This window comes from Zosterops lateralis (assembly GCF_965231275.1).
Source record: "Zosterops lateralis genome assembly, chromosome: 2".
Classification (NCBI taxonomy): domain Eukaryota; kingdom Metazoa; phylum Chordata; class Aves; order Passeriformes; family Zosteropidae; genus Zosterops; species Zosterops lateralis.
The window spans coordinates 9,493,394-9,509,243 of record NC_139763.1 but is presented as its reverse complement, the minus strand read 5'-3'; the positions used below and the strand labels follow the sequence as shown (position 1 = coordinate 9,509,243).

Here is a 15,850-nt window from a genome sequence, read left to right as displayed (position 1 = left end):
GCTCTTGCATGATGAGTTATGGTGCTGAGCAGGCCAGGCTGAAAACAGTAACTTTCCCTCTTTGTTTATTACAACAGCCGTGGCCAACCTTTTTTACAGAAGGGTTTGTTTCTGGGGGTTTGGATTTATGGCAAGTGAGGACATCTGAGTGGTGTGATATGTTGATGTGTAACCTGGCCTCTGAAGACTGGTGCTAACCCTTAGGAGAAGTTAATTCATTAATAAAAAACCCTTTAACCTCGTGGTATTCTAACTTGGTTAGGCAGTTGCATCTTTCTTTCTCTTTGCTGAAAGCTTTTATTTTCCCGACTTCTCCCGTACCAAAAAAGACTCCAAGGAGCTGCACTACTCTGACTTCCTCCAGATGCAGCTCATATTGGCTCTGTGCCTGGTGGGTGCAATGAGCTTCAGGCACTTTCTCAGCTGAGAGCATCTCCTGTCTGTTCTCTTTCCAAGATGAGGTACAAAGTACATGTAAGTTCTTGTAGGGCAGGTTGGGATCCTCTCATGTAGTGCAAGCTCCTTTGCCAAATGGCAGATCTTGTTCTGCCCTTGAACTTTATGCAGGCATCCTGTTTTAATCAGTACCCGACTCTGAATGAATTTCCATGTGTTCATGCTGATTTCAAAAGATCTGATCTATAGACTAAAGATAATGAGTTGACTTGATGATCTCTGCAGAGTGAATTTAAGTCTTAGTTAAGGTATAAGTAATTACAGTGGAGAATGTAATACCTTTAAAGTTCAATTAGGCAAAACAGGTCAGATTTTGTTTGAAACTATACACACCCTCTTATTTCATATTTACATTTTTGATATTCTGAATTTGAAAAGACTTGAAAATTGTTAGACCATTTCAGAGGTTATCTTTTCCTTGGATAGTGTTCGTATACTACTGAAATCAGCCTGCATGCGGTACTGTTGCAACTCTAAAGAGGGATTAATTTTGATCATGGAGTTTTGAATACTGATGTATTTGTACCAGTATTTGGGAATCAAGAGAAACTTGTCCAAGTTGATTGTAATTTGCAAACTCATCTGGATATTTCCTCTTTTGTTTACAGACTTGATATTTGCAAGTTCCCTGCATTGACAGCAATCACCATGGATGGTGGTAAGTTTTACCTACTGCTGAATGTGCATTCTCTATTATTTCCTGTGGAGTGGACAGTAACACACCCCAAAACTGTCTTCTGCTCATAATCCCAGTCTCTTTGCACAAAAGATGCCCTCTGGCATTGAACTGGGTTTGATGTTACAGATGATGCAGATCTTTGCCTGCACTTGCTGAACTGGAGTCAAGCAGCTCTTCTGACAGAACAGCTTTTACTTGCAGACCATAAAAATCATCACAGACTTATTGTGGCCCTTTGAAAGCTGGCTGCAGAATGAAAACCACAGAGCTGAATTTCTAGCCTTGAGTACTTGAACTCTTTTAAGTTTTAACTGTTTTTAAGCTTGTCTCTGTAACTGCCAATTCTCAGAGCAGAAGTCACTTTCTTAATTTTATAAATAAAAGCACAAATCATTTTTCTCCTTCCAGCCCTATTCAAACTAAATGGATTTATTAAGGTGACCTACAGAAAGATTTAACAGCAACAGCAGCTTCAAATTTAGAGCTAAAATGTTTATTTTTACTATTTAGTAGTGATTTTAATCTGCTTAGATGTTGGTAAGGAGTCAAAAAAGGAAGCTCAATAATGGTTTCAGTAGAGCTGGTTTTGGTGTCCAGGCTGCCCTGGGCTTTGCTTTGGTGGCACTGCAGTGTCTCAGAATACTTTTCCCACACTGCTGCTCTCTGTTCCCTCTGAAGCAGACCCAAAGTCTGTTTCTTCTCCCTGTGACAGCTTCAGCTGGAAGGCTGCAAAATATTTATCCTCTTGTGTTCGTGCCTGGCTCCAGTTCTGATTGAATTTCACCTTGCTAGAGTATCCATTCACTACTAGCATAGCAGGCAGGCTTTCCAGAGGATGTGTCATGAATTGATCTGACTGTATTGTTCTCTTCAATAATAAGTGAAACTGAGTCTTTGGAAGCTTTCTGATACATAAAAACTTGGTAAAAGCCAATTGTTACAGTTACATACAGAGCACAAGCATGTCTGAATACATGATGTATTCAAACACATTAAATTTGGTAGCTGTATAACTTCATCTATATCCTACAAAAATTGGGGAAGTAGAAGAGGCTTTGGATGATTTGTGTCTTATATAATGCAAAAATAACGATTTAGACTTTTTTTAAATCCTTTATTTGCTGATTAATCTCCTTACCAAAGTGAAAAAGTGACTTACCTTGCTTCTTTCCTTTATTCTTACTACATGCAAGTCTTCCCTGATTATGTTCAGCTCCACAGTCAAGCTGCAGTGAATTCAGCCATGCTGTGGCTTAGCTGGGTGGGCATCCAACCAAGTGGGCTTTTTGCACACTCCTGTCCAACCATAGCTAAATATCTACATGATTATGGTCCTGGAATACTAAGAAGTCAGACTGGATTCTGCAATATGGTTCCATTATCTTTTTTATAAGATTCATCAGGCGGTGCCTGATTCTCATTAAATCTCTGTATTTCAATTGCAGGGTTTTATTTCCTTGATATATTTGTATTGACTTCTCAATAGGATTTGAAGGCACTAGGATTATGCAGAGCATTAAAAATGTCACCTCCAAACAAACAAGTTAATACACTTCATTTTTATTTCCAGCCTTGCAGGGTCAAAAGGCATTCCTGGTCTGGACTAGCCAGAGATTGTTATTTCTCAGATACATTCATAATTAATATGGGATGCAGTTTATTTTCCTCAGCAGGCTTTTTTTTGTCTCTGTAGTATGTGCATTTTGTGTACTCTATTGTGAAAGAAGACAGACCTTCTGAATATGAATTGTTAAATGAAGACTTTAGGGGTTTGGATACCAATATATTGTCCATCCTTGAACTGAATTAACATTTTGCTGTTCTTCATCAGTACATTTCAGAAATGTATGATTATCTACTTTTGAAAAACTAAATTATTACCTAAAAACCTCATACCAGTGTGTATCAAATGCAATATTTCTTAACATACCGGCTTTTAAACCTTTATTCTTTTTGGAAATTGGAAAGCACATAAAGAAACAAGTATTTATATCTTGTTTCTGAGAGCCAGAATCTGTAAATCAGAGTATTTTCAGCAACCTGCATTTCTTTGTGTTTCTTTTCCCTCTGCATCCAATACAAACCTGTCATCATTTCTCTCATTGCTCTTTTCGGGGATAGATTCCAGCCGTGAAATGAAATCCCCTAAGTTTTATCTGCTGGAGGAAGGGAAACTTAATTTATAGTGCATTATCTACTCTTCAGTGCCTCTACATATGGGCACTCTTAGGAGAGTCTGGCCTGACACTTGTTCCCTTCAGGAATGCCCACAAGGAGGTGGGGGAAGTAGGAAAAGCACTTTCAGTCCATCCCCAGGCATGGCTGTGTGCTGCATTCCTGATATGGATGAGTCCTTCAGCTCATCACCTTGAGGTGATCACTGAGGCATGAGGCTGAAACAAACCAAGTTATTCAGGCCTAGAGGCAAGTGAGGGGAATTGTTTAGGAAGTGGAAAAAAAAGCCATCTTTTATTCTTCCCTTTTTGAAGAGATTTCTGGATATTAATTTCTATGTTGTTCGGCCAATGAACTTACACAATAGGAGATGTCCATGTACTCACCTGTGGTGCTGAAGAAAACCAAATTTGTAGTAGGTGCAGTTGCAGAGCTGGATGCCCTGAACCCCTAGCATCTCATGAGGAGGGTAATTTGTGTGATGCATGCATGTAATGTGTTCAGCTGGAAGCACAGGAGTCAGTGGTATTGTGGAATTCAATCTTCACAACTTCATACATCCTTTGCAAAAGGCAGATGACTGTCTAATGATTTGTAACCAAGTTGTGACTGATTGACCCTGGCTGGATGCCAGGTGCCCCCAAATCTGCTCTGTCACTGTCCCCCACCATGGTCTGCCCCAGGGGCTCCAGGGGAATCCCAGCTCTGGCACCTGGAGCACCTCCTCCCCTTCCTTCTCCACTGGCACTGGGTAATTTTCTGGCAGCTTCTCACAGAGGCCACCCCTGTAGCCTGGCCATGCAGATCCATTACAGTAGTATACCACAGACACTAGACAAGTTGAGATTAGCTATGCCTAATTATGCTAATCAGTGCTGGCAAATGCCAGCACATCTTTCTAAAGCAAAAACACCGTTTCTTTGCTGCCCTCCTTTTATAACATTAAAAGTCTGACAATGAAGGGTGAAAAAAACCCCTTCATACTAACTGCAAATGAAGCAATGCACAAATGATTGTGTAGGCCAAGAAAGTGGTACAAATGCAGTAGTGTGGTAGTGCATTGAACCATTATCCCCTCTTGCTGGCACTCAGAGCCCAAGAGCAGTGTAGCACTGACTTGATGTTCCGGCTTCCTGACCTGAAATGCCTGGAGTATTCCTGCATCATACACTGCAGATGTACCTCCTGGGTAATTCAGGCTGATGGATTTCAAAATGTTCCCAGTTACTGCATATGTGAAAATCGTTGGGTCAGAGAGTTTGATGGAAAGCTAGAACATCAGAAGAAAAGAGATTGCTCCAACTCTCCTCCTTGTACAGCAAACTAAGGGAAGCAAATAAAGGAGATACCTATGTCAGAACATTAGTTGCCTTTTAGGATTGTTTAGTTTAATTCATTGAATAAGATGAGGTTTTCTGTATGGTTAAAAAAAAAATAGAAAGAGGCTAGTTCCCTACACCCTTAAAAGAGCACCCATTTCATGGTTGAGAGTTCTGGAGTGAAGGGAGCAAGTCTGCTTCAAAGTTGTTTATGAAAACTTACAGATTTAAACATTGATAAATGCAGCTGTCTGGTGTTTATGACTCTGGATAATAGTCATAAATATTTATATCAAAAACTTCAGAGCATTCTGGCTGTGATGCCCTCAGGCAGTTGCAAATATAATTTTGGATATTGACAAGCAGGATTTGTTTGTTCTGTGTCAGCTTGAGCTGAGCATGTGCCTCTCTTCCAAGGCCTCTTCTTGGGTGCAGCTTCAGTCTTGTTTCACCACACATTACTATGGTGCTGAATTGAGGTCTGTGCATTTATGACCTTTTAGCAATAACTACTGAAATTGCAGGCCCAACTATTTACCACAGTGAGCAGAACTAGGAAAGGCCTTTTATCATATCAAATAAAGGGGAAGACTTTGAAAAAACTTTTTCTCAAAGGCATATTTTCTTGGAGCAATTCTAGCATGAGGTTTTGGGTGTCTATTTTAGAAGTGACCTTTGTTGACTCTCCTCTTCTTATTCAGTGTTCTTAACAGAGGACAAAGCCAACTCTGTGTTAAAAAGATACCCAAGAGCCAACACTTTTCTGGAAGAATTAAAGCAAGGTGACATAGAACATGAATGCAGAGAAGAAATCTGTAGCTATGAGGAAGCAAGAGAAGCATTTGAAAATGAGGAAAAAACGGTATGTGTTGCTGTGTAAGTAAAGATGGGTGGGGTGTATTTATACTGAACTTTTGGGTGTGCTGAGTGCTTATGTGTTTTCCAACATTGCATTAAATTTGGTTTTTGCACAGTTTTTTTTTCACTAAATCACTTAATTGTGATTTAATGTTCAAAGTGGCACAGGGAGCCTTGCAGATTTCTTCTGATATTTACATAGGTGACACATTCCACTCTTCCATGGCTGAGTTCTACATCAAAGAATAACAGTGTCTTAAGGCATACTGGACATTTTAAATTCTTGATCTCTTTTTGTTGGTGTTGATGTGTATCTCTCACATAGCTGGGGAGATGGATAGGGCTGGCATGAGAATTTGCTGATTCATTAAAATGAAGTTGTAGGACATGAGGTGTCTCTTCAAAACTGCTTCTTTCTGAAGCTGTGAAGTGTCTACACACGTGTTTTTACCTCCCAAACTTGACTTGGTGTGACTATTCCTAATGATAGCTCATTGTGTAATTAAAAATAATGTGTACAATGAGACAACTTCTATAAAATTCTACCACATTATCACTTCTGCTTTTTGTTCCAGTCACTAGAGAAAACATAACCTAAACCTGTTGTCTCTCAGCTTCTATTTCCCATTTAGGAACATTTTATGCTATGGTAATTACCATTTCCCTTGCAGAGGTATTTGGGAAGTAGTAAAATAGAAATAATTACATTTCTTTCCTGCCACAAGTGGCAAAGGAGCTTCCAATAAGGTCCTGACCTTTATCCATTTCCACTGCTGTATCTCTTTTCCCTGGCTGCTGTGTTCTGCTGTGGGCAGTTCCTAATGGGCCAAGCTCTGCTAATGTGCAGTGATGCCTCACCAGCCTCATTTACTTGGGCTTCATTTAGTGCATTGTCCCCCAGCAGTATCATCCACACAGCCACTTAGTAATACTTAACATCTGTGGCCCAGGGGAAGGGAATGGATGCAGTAGACTGGGAACATGATACAGTATTTTCAGAGAAACACAGGATGAAAGCTTTCATAGTATAGATAGACTGGAATTCAAATAGGGGCTGTAGTTTATTTATCTCTTGATAACTTTTTGTCTAATCTCTATTTTTTATCCTGTGTGCTTGCTTCTTTGTTTTTCCACACTCTCCTGGGCAGGTCTGCAACATGCAGATTTGTAATATTAAAATAATATTGAGCAGTTCCCTCAAGTTATTTTTGGTGCATGAGTTTTTAATTAGCACTGTGTGTGTCAAGTGTGCATACATGCCATTCTCAATATTTCCAAGGCTTGGGGATTTTGACAGATCCAGAATTATTATTTAAAACTTGAAATTTAGTTGTAAAGATAAAACTATGATGTTAGGCTAGAGCCAACAGGGAAGAATTTGCAGGACTTAGTGGGTAAAATAGAATATGAAATTCTGTGTTGACAAATGTAGTGCATGTGGAGGAATTGGGCACATTCATTATAATATATGATTGGCTCTGAACAGAATTCTGGAACAAGATCTGAATTTCAATCTATGAAGACTTCAGTTTAATGCTGAGCAGTCAAACAAAGCCAAAACAAAAGACCCTGAGTTCTAAGAATCTAAAGTAAAGGAACAGGGATCAAAATAAAGAGCTTACCCACATCTTGAGTGTGTACAACTCTCATCTCCCTATCTCTTTAAAAGCAGATTAGTTGGTGAGGAAGTACCAGAGAAGTGTGACAATTGATCAAAGATATGGAAAGACTTGTATAACAACAATAGATCATAAAAGAATTGAATCAGGGAATATGTGATGATGTCTGTGAGATGAAGGCTGAGCTGAGGTCAGTCACTTGCCATCCTTCTGACAGCAGAGCTAAGAGGGCCTCAAAGGAAACTGGGAAGGTGCAGGTCCAAAGCAAATAGAAATCTCTCCTCACCACAGCTAATGGAGCTGTGGACAGGATGACTCAGATCCTAAAAGCTTGTACAGGTTCAGAGGACAGTGATGTAAATGAAGGGAAGATAAATCAGTCTGGAACTCTTAATTAAAAGGAATCAACTTTGGCTAATGGAAGTTCTTGAGGTACAAATACATGAAATCTGGGAGAGTATCCCTGCCTGCTTGTGTTTGAACCCTTTCAGCAGTCCTTAATGATTACTGTCAGAGAGAAGTTAACAGAAAAGGTGAGCCCTAGGTGTGATCTTGTAAAGCTGTTTATTGGTGGTGCCTGCAGGCAGCACTGCATGTGGTCACTGGTCAGGTGTCAGAGGTTGTTGGGATGCTCAAAGATTTATTCAGAGGTTACCATGTGAAGTATCTGAGTGTAATGCACTGATACTAATTTCCATTAACTCATTTTTTTAAAATTAAACTGCATGAAGATTTTAAAACCTGGAAGTCACAGGTTTTTGTTCCTGTCGCAAATTTCCAGTGAATTTTAATTAATAAAAATTGCCAAGTTCTCTTTGTTGCTTTACTCAAGCAAAACAAACTACTGCTAAAAAGCTTTGTAAGCAACTCAAAACTTGTCAGTACCAGATCTAAAATTACATGATCAAGTAAGATTTCCAGTGTCACTCTGTGTGTAATTATGGATGCTGGATAAATAACTCATAAGAGAAGATGTGAATCTTTTCCTGCTGCTTAAAACTGGGGGCAGAGCAGAAGGGAAGAATGTAGCAAGTGCACTCACTTCCCCTTATTGCTCTGTTCTCACCCTCTGCCTGGCCAATACTAAGCAGTCTTCTGACTGGCTTATTATCAGTCCACTTTTGAAACAAGTCAGGCGATTGACAAGGAATTATTTGAGGATGACAATGCTGCCAAATGTAGTAAAGGCCTCCCCTGAAATTCTCAAGAGAGTGTGAGTCTTGACTTCCTTGTGGATCCATTATTTGACTCAGCATTCAGATCCAGCTAATTGATATTGACTCTGTTCTGAGAAGTATTAAAAAGGAAAGGGAAATGGAGTTCTTGAAAATTTTGCTGTAACTGTCTTTGGGATGCCTTTGAGAATTCCTTTTCATTATTTCAAACTGGATTTGCCAAAGCACTAAGGTACATTCAGAAAAATTGTTCTTGGCAGGAATATATGTTAGATGTTTTCTCAGTCTTTTCCATTGCAGTTATCTGATTCTGTGGCCTGCTTAAGTTTTTCAGCCTTAAAAGGCTTTTACACCTGGTATTCCCAGTTGTATAGCACTCAGGGATAAATGATTACTGAAGTCTCCTTTTCATTAATCACAAGTTAGTAATTTTGCCAAGCAGAAAGTCCTTTCTGTTAGTTAAAGAGACCAGCAATTGTGGGAGGGATGTTTGTGCTGTTAGTTTTCCAGCTTATAAATTACTCTTTAACTTTCTGTATGAATTTTACAGATACTTTGTGAATTTCCAATCATCCACTTTTGGTCTTTTTCAAACAGTAGTTTTTTTTACAAACAGCAGTTTGTACAAATCCTCACACTGTGCAAACTCATTTAAGTTGTCTGTGGCTTTGTTGAGCAGGATTTGACTCTGACCAGATGCCTTGTATTCCTCCTGCACCATCCCTTTACTCTGCAGTGTAATTGTGGGGTGGCAGAGCAGAGAGGGAGCTTGGCAGCTGTGCAACTCAGATCTGAAGGATGGATTTCCTGCAGTTCCTGTCAATTGTGGCAGTCTGGAGCTAAAAATGCTCTCTCGGAGAGCTGACTTGCAAAAATGCAAGCTGGGAACCCAGGATCTAGTATGCTAACAACTTCATTTTTTGTGGGGTTTTGTGGAGGTTTTTTTTTTTTTTTTTTTTTTTGATTGGTTGTTCTTGGGTTTCGTGGGTTTTTTTTATTTTTTTTCTTTTCCCATAAAGAAAAACAGTTAAAGATTTATATATTTTATTTTTTTTTTTTTAATGACTAAGCAAGTGTTTCTTTCTCAGTGTTTTTCAGCTGCATGCAGAACTGTAATCTTCTGCCTCTGTAAGACAGTGTTTGACCTAAAGTAATTTCTGACCAGGGAGAGGGGTGTGTCTAAACTGTCTTGAATTTGCTTTGCCTTGCATGTAAATGAAAGAGGACATTAAACTACTTTCATCCTTAAGGCAGTTTAAACTCTTATTTTAAGCTCTTTATGCATCTGTCTGGTCACATCACCGAGTCAAACACCCCCAAAGCAACACACCCTGTTCTGCACTAAGTGCCTGCCACTCTGGGAGAACAGAACAGATTTTCTGCTGCTTTGCTGAGTAGCAGAGTGCCAAGGAGAGATGCTGTTTCAGCTTTCTGAAGATACAGAGACATTTTCTACAGCAGATAGATCTGACCTAGAAGTAACATGGAAACAATATTCAAGTACCTGCTACTACTTGCTACCTTTCTCTTGGAGAAGGTGCATTTCCTCTGCAGTCTGCAACACATAATAGTTTGTTAGGAGAGAAGTGTGATTTCTTCTTTTTCATCAAAATGACCTTTCTTCTCCAGAGAGTCTTTAAAATGACATATCCTTGCACAGCATATTTAATGACTTTCATTAAATCTTTGGTCTTAAAAGCAAACATTGTACAATTTTATTTCTTTGCTGCCATTCAGGCCACAGAACAGTGATGTGGGATGTTTTATTCCGGTACATACCCAGCAGCATTTCATAATCCTAATTAATCCTTCTCTGCTTTTTTTAGTTAACAGTATATTATTTATTCTACTAAGTAATCTAGTTAGCTGTATTCTAACCAGATGGAAAAGTAATAGGTTTTCTTAATTGCCTGGTAGTCTGGTGGGGAGAGGGTGAGGCATTTGGTTCTGCCAGGTTTTATCATGCAAAGATCTCAAAAGCCCTCAATTGTGCAGCTAATGGCATTTTCCAGTGTTAGTTCCCCCCAAAGTACATTTTCTAAACTCTGAGCAGTTGGCTTGGGATTCACTGTGAAACACATGTCAAGGGAGAGCCCTTGTAGAGAAGTATTTAGAGTCCACCTTTCCAGTCTTTCTTGCTTTGTTTGAAGCCAATGCCACCTGACACAGCTTAGATGATTTGAACCTGGGTTCTCATCAAAGAGGGGCATTGTAACAACCTGCTTGTGGTATCAAGCCTTAAAATTTAGGGAAAATGCCTGATCCTGGATTGGTGTAGGAGCTGAAATTGTTTTGGTTTTTGAATTTGCACACAGATGTAAGAGCAACTGGATTTATCTTTGGAGAAGAAAATTTACAGGAGACTCAATTGTTTCATGTACATGGCATTGCTCTTAACCTGAGCAAATTCTGATCCAGAAGTGTTGATAGTGTGTGTTTTGCCCATGGTGTCCTGGTCCTGCCTTTGCACAGGGAAAGCTTGACCTCTATTATAGAGGGATTGTCCTGCCTCTGGACTCAAGCTGCCTCTGGGGGCAGTTTGGTGGCATTGTCTGTTTAATGCTCATCATGTGGCAGCAGGCCTGAACTAAATAAAAATTGTGGATCTGCTTTCTCTGTGCACAAAGTCAGTCTGCAACCTAAATACATCATTTACTAACAACTGAGCAATGACAATTTGAATTCTACCTGGTGACTATTTTATAAATAGTTGCATGAAATGTGTGCTGTCATTTAAAATTAATGTGATGCTGGCAGGAGGATGAGGGGGTCAAGTCTGTGCATTTTTAAAGAAAACTAGACTTCAGAGATTCTGACATGGACTGGGGAAGGTGTCATTAATTACAGGTTTTGGGTGGTTGGGTTTTTTAATTATACTACAATATACTAAAATATAATAAATGATGATCATAAAACTCAGTGGAAGTGTTTCATAGTAGAGAAACATTACAGGTGAGGATGGCTTTTTTGAGGCAGGGTATACTTTTCTTTTGTGCTGTTTCTTCATAGCATTCACAGCAGAAGAAATTTGATGGTAACATGGTATTTGTGCTCCCACTTGCTCATATTAATACAGCAAAGAGGAGTTTCAAGTATTGGTGTCCCCCTTCATCTTTGTTTTCGTTTGTTCATATTTTCACTTCGTGTTCCATTTATCTGCAGCTCTGTTGTCAAGGTTTCTAGACTATAACCTGTATAATAGTCTCATAGTTACGGAGCTATTTTTAACTGTAAACAGAGGATCTGGATCAACTCAAAATAAGCTGGCAGCAATTGCTGTATGAGCCAGAGGGTGGGGCATGTCTAAATTATGATAAGACACTGCAGCATAGTTGTGCTTTGCCAAAATGGTCTGTCATTTTGAGCCAGTGTTTCCATATCAAATTGTACTGGTGTGTTACTGCAGTTTTAAAACGAACAAACCCTAAAATTATACCTTGAGTGGTGTTGACAGATTCTGATCCACTGGATGGCTGATGTGCATGCTGATTAGGCAGGAGCTTTTGAGATACTTCTTTCCTAGTTTGTTTTGTCATTGAGTTTATTTCTTTTCTGAGTGTGTTCTTGCTTAGTCCTGTCTCTGCTGCATGTTTGTAAACATTGAGTGCAGATATAACAATGTTAGAAGTGGTGAGGAGTTTGTTTGCAAAACCAAATCCCTTTTGTATCACTAATCACATGAGAAGAAGCATTGAAAGTTTGTGTGTGCTTATCCATGCCAGTTCTTATTTTAATCATCAATATTTGAAATGCCTTTTGTTTTTCTCCTCATTCTTTAAAACAACTTGCTTACATTGCTTGTTTTTTGTTAACTGTGTCATAGTTTCTGACATGTTGTGTCTTGCTCTTCTAGAAGGAGTTCTGGAAAGTCTACAAAAACGGACTCCAGGGAGAAAGTAACACAGGACATAGCTGGTATTCATTTTACCTTGCATTCCCATTAATCATTGGCCTTTTTATTATCCTCATTGTCATTTTTGTCATCTGGAGGTGCCTGTTTAAAAAGAAGCTGCGCAGGCAGTCAGTGTACGTGCACAGGGGAGCCCACGGCGCGCTGGGCGATGGTGCTGACGGCAGAGGGCCCCTCCCGCCGCCCCTCAGCATTGTTCATTCCCCACAGGAGGAAATGTATGAAGTCAGTGGGCTCTCTCCAGGAGGTCTGAGCTACTCAGATGCACAGTCAGACTCAATATCCACGAGGCTCTCAAACTGTGATCCTCCTCCTTCCTATGAGGAAGCCACTGGGGAAATCAGTGTGAGAAGAAGCGAAACTGAACAACATTTAGATCCACCCCCACAATACGAGGACATTGTGAATTCCAGTTCAGCCAATGCCATTGCACTAACCCCCATTGTCACCAGTACTAAGTAAAACAAGAAGAATGCCATGGACCTTTTAAAAATCATTAATCATTTTGTAGCACTTTATCTTGGCTTATTATGCATTTCTGTAATTAAACGGACTTGTATACAATGAATTTCACCTTTTTTAGGTTCACTCCTTCTTTGGGTTTGGGATTTTTTTCCCCTATTGAATGTTTTAAAAGATAAGGAATCTGCATTGGGAGTGTAGTGCAGATACAGATGTGGTGCTCTGCCATACTTCTCAAAAGTACCTCTGTTTTGAAGGATGTCACTTGTTTTATTCCAAACACTGTTCACATTCCCCACAAGATTTGTGGGATCCCCCTCCCCTTTCTTACTGCAGACTGTCAGAATTCCCTGCAATAGGGAATCCTTAAGCAACATTTTAATAGTTACTTACACTAGAGGGAACTGATTTTGCAGTATTGCCTCTTGTCTGGTTGGTTCCTATTTCTCACTTGGATTTTTGTTACATGCTGCACCCTCTCCTGCTCTCAGGAGACTGGGAGCCTTTGTGTTCAAACCAGATCTCATGTAAGAGCTGGTGTAAGAGCAATAATTCCAGAGTCCTAGCAGGAGAGGTGTATTCTAAAGCTTTTGCTGTTACAGCTCAAAATTCTGTAAATGCTTAGAAGCTGACAATTCAAGACACTAATTGATGCATTTAATGGTGTGTTTGTCTATGTTCTGCCTTTCCTGTTTTCCTATCTGGTTTTACTTTTGTATTCTAGAGGTGAAAAGTGTGCATATGTTAACTTCAGAACTTGAAAGTTCATGCAACAGTAATAGAGAAGTTCTCAAGAGTAGATAAAATCCTGATCATGGACTTCCTACTGTGATTTTTACTGGGACCAGGATGTAATCTCTAAGCACATACAGCCAAAGGCATTACTTTCCTTTTTAAAGGGGGAAAAAGGAAAGAAATTCAGTGTCTGTGAGTTCATTTTTTCCCCAACTATGAAAACCTTCCTCAAGGTTTTGCCAGCTATAAACCCCTTCCTGAAGTTCTGATACTCCCTTGCCTACTGACACGTACCTTGTGTGCACCTTGTACTGGTGCCTGTGGAAATTCTTCGCAGAGAATATAAATATCTTTCTTCAACTACAAATAAATTCATTGCTTATCCATTCCAACAAGGAATTCTAACAACATACAGGCATAACCCCAAGCATTAGTGTGGAGTGAATTTTTGAGACTGAAGAGATGGAGGCAAGTTAAATACAGGCTTGTACAGAATTTCATCCACTTGGTTTAGGTGGTACAAATTCTAGTGTGGTGATTCTTCTTTCACAGGTTGATGTAAAGGATAATTGCTCAGTTTAATTTCTGAGTATTAAGTTTCAGGTTTTTTTCTTCCCACACTAAATAGCGTGGCATTAGCTTAGTACTGCTCTGTGTTCTACTAATCAATTAACACCAAGTGAAGTGTGTTGAGCCCTGAAGGACTAAATTATGTTATATTGGCTTTCTTGCAACAGAAGCCCAAACTCTCTTGTGTCAAACACCCCAAATGAACTGTCAGTGCCATCTGTTTGAAATTGCTCTTAGTGTCCCTCTCATGGGGGCTTGGCCCAACTGTTCCCAAAGGAGTTTTATGGAAGGAAGTGGATGGTTGTAGATGGGTGTGTAAATGCACACTTTGATAAGAATATGATCTAAAATATTGACAAGTGGAGTCAGGAGTTCTCATTTTTGGCAAAGAGTAAGTTGCCTTTGTAACCTGCTGAGGGTCTTCAGCTGCTAAGGCAAATTGAGATGAACTCCTGGCCAACTCCTGACTTCACTGTGAAAACTCATATTTATATTCATTATATATAATAGATACATTAAGATAAGCAGATAAGTACAGTATGTTTTGGACACTTGTAGTAAAAATTGCCTGGGTTTTGTTTATGGGACTGTCAGACCTTTTATTTTGAAGTGGTTTTAGCTCTTGTGAATCCTGAATTGCATTTGTGGAAGTTAAAGCTCCTTTCATACCGAGCAGGAGTTAATAGATACACTGCTTTAGGCAGATTCACCAGAACAAAGTGCCTCATCCCAGCATGCAGGAAGCACCTCAGAAACAGCTGGAACTTCAGTGTCTGTGCCATATTGGCACCTCCTGTGCCTGCCAGCACAGATAGTTTTAGCAGTAACTTCCTTGTCAGGATCTAGGACTTTCCTGTAGGAAATGCAGGGAGATCACCCATGTCACGTTAGGTTGTTAAGCAGCTGTCATCATGCCCTGAATGTGGGCAGTCTGCTTTAGTAGTTTAGAGATGAGCTGCTTTTCCCTTTTTTCTGTGTTTTTTTTCACTCCATATTCCAGTACCACTTTGAAAGGGTTTGTTTCTGGCTCCAAAGTTGAGTATGTTACTTTGTCCTGTAGATACTTTTATGTGCAATCCAAAATTGATGCTTGCCATTCCAAAACAAGTCACAACCAAAAACTTCAAAGTGATCTATGAGTTGAATTAACTGGACAATGCCTTTTCCATGAGTACATGAGTATGAAAGCCACTGTGGGCTATGAATTTATGTCTTGGTGAATAAATTGAATATTTAAACAAAACCTGTGTGGGACAGTTGTGCAAAAGCATTTCATCTAAAACATGAACAGTTTTCTCCATGGTAAAATAGTGTCAACTTACAAATGGTTTGTTCTGTTTTGTGAAATGTGGGAAAATAGCTTAATCTTGTGGTTGGCTTTTCTAACCTGATTGAAAAATAAAATTTTATTTGTACTGGGGTTTTTTACATTTTTTTTCCTTGTTGTTTTACCTATCCTGTAATTGTATTGTCATGCAAAAAATATCAGTTTATAGTTGTATCTCTCTAAGGTTTTGCAACTCTGAATGCAGTGCTGTCTTGACTGATGACATGAATAGTCAGGATACTGCCTTTCCCTCTTCTGAATGTAACATTGAATTTCATCTTGTATTAGGACTGAAATGATTTAGCTACTAAAACTAACCTAAAGGTGGCACTGTTTTAAGAAATTATGGAAATTAATGATTTGCTTAGATGATATTAACATTAGTGAAGGTTATTCTCTCTTCACTGGATGTAAATAACCTCTGATTACAGTATTGTATATTTTAAAGGGGTTTGGTTTACATTAAATTATGCTATTTAAAGATTTTTGCCTGTTTATAGAAATTTTTTGTAACATTTGTTTTTCAACATGCTAAATAAAAATTTTTAAGATGCCTCTAATGTTT

At 39.2% G+C, this 15,850-nt stretch overlaps 1 protein-coding gene across 2 annotated transcripts in view; it reads left to right on the top strand.

Annotated features, from left to right (window-relative positions):
- Positions 1 to 15,373, top strand: part of PRRG1 (proline rich and Gla domain 1) — a 30,865-nt gene extending 15,492 nt beyond the window's left edge. For both annotated transcript variants that reach the window (XM_083854800.1, XM_083854799.1), the window contains exons 2-4: positions 1,065 to 1,114; positions 5,331 to 5,491; positions 12,135 to 15,373. In XM_083854800.1, coding sequence (XP_083710926.1) covers positions 1,105 to 1,114; positions 5,331 to 5,491; positions 12,135 to 12,653 — 690 coding nt within the window. In that variant the 5' untranslated portion in view covers positions 1,065 to 1,104 and the 3' untranslated portion in view covers positions 12,654 to 15,373. The remainder of the gene's footprint in view (positions 1 to 1,064; positions 1,115 to 5,330; positions 5,492 to 12,134) is intronic.
- The last annotated feature ends 477 nt before the right edge of the window (positions 15,374 to 15,850 follow it).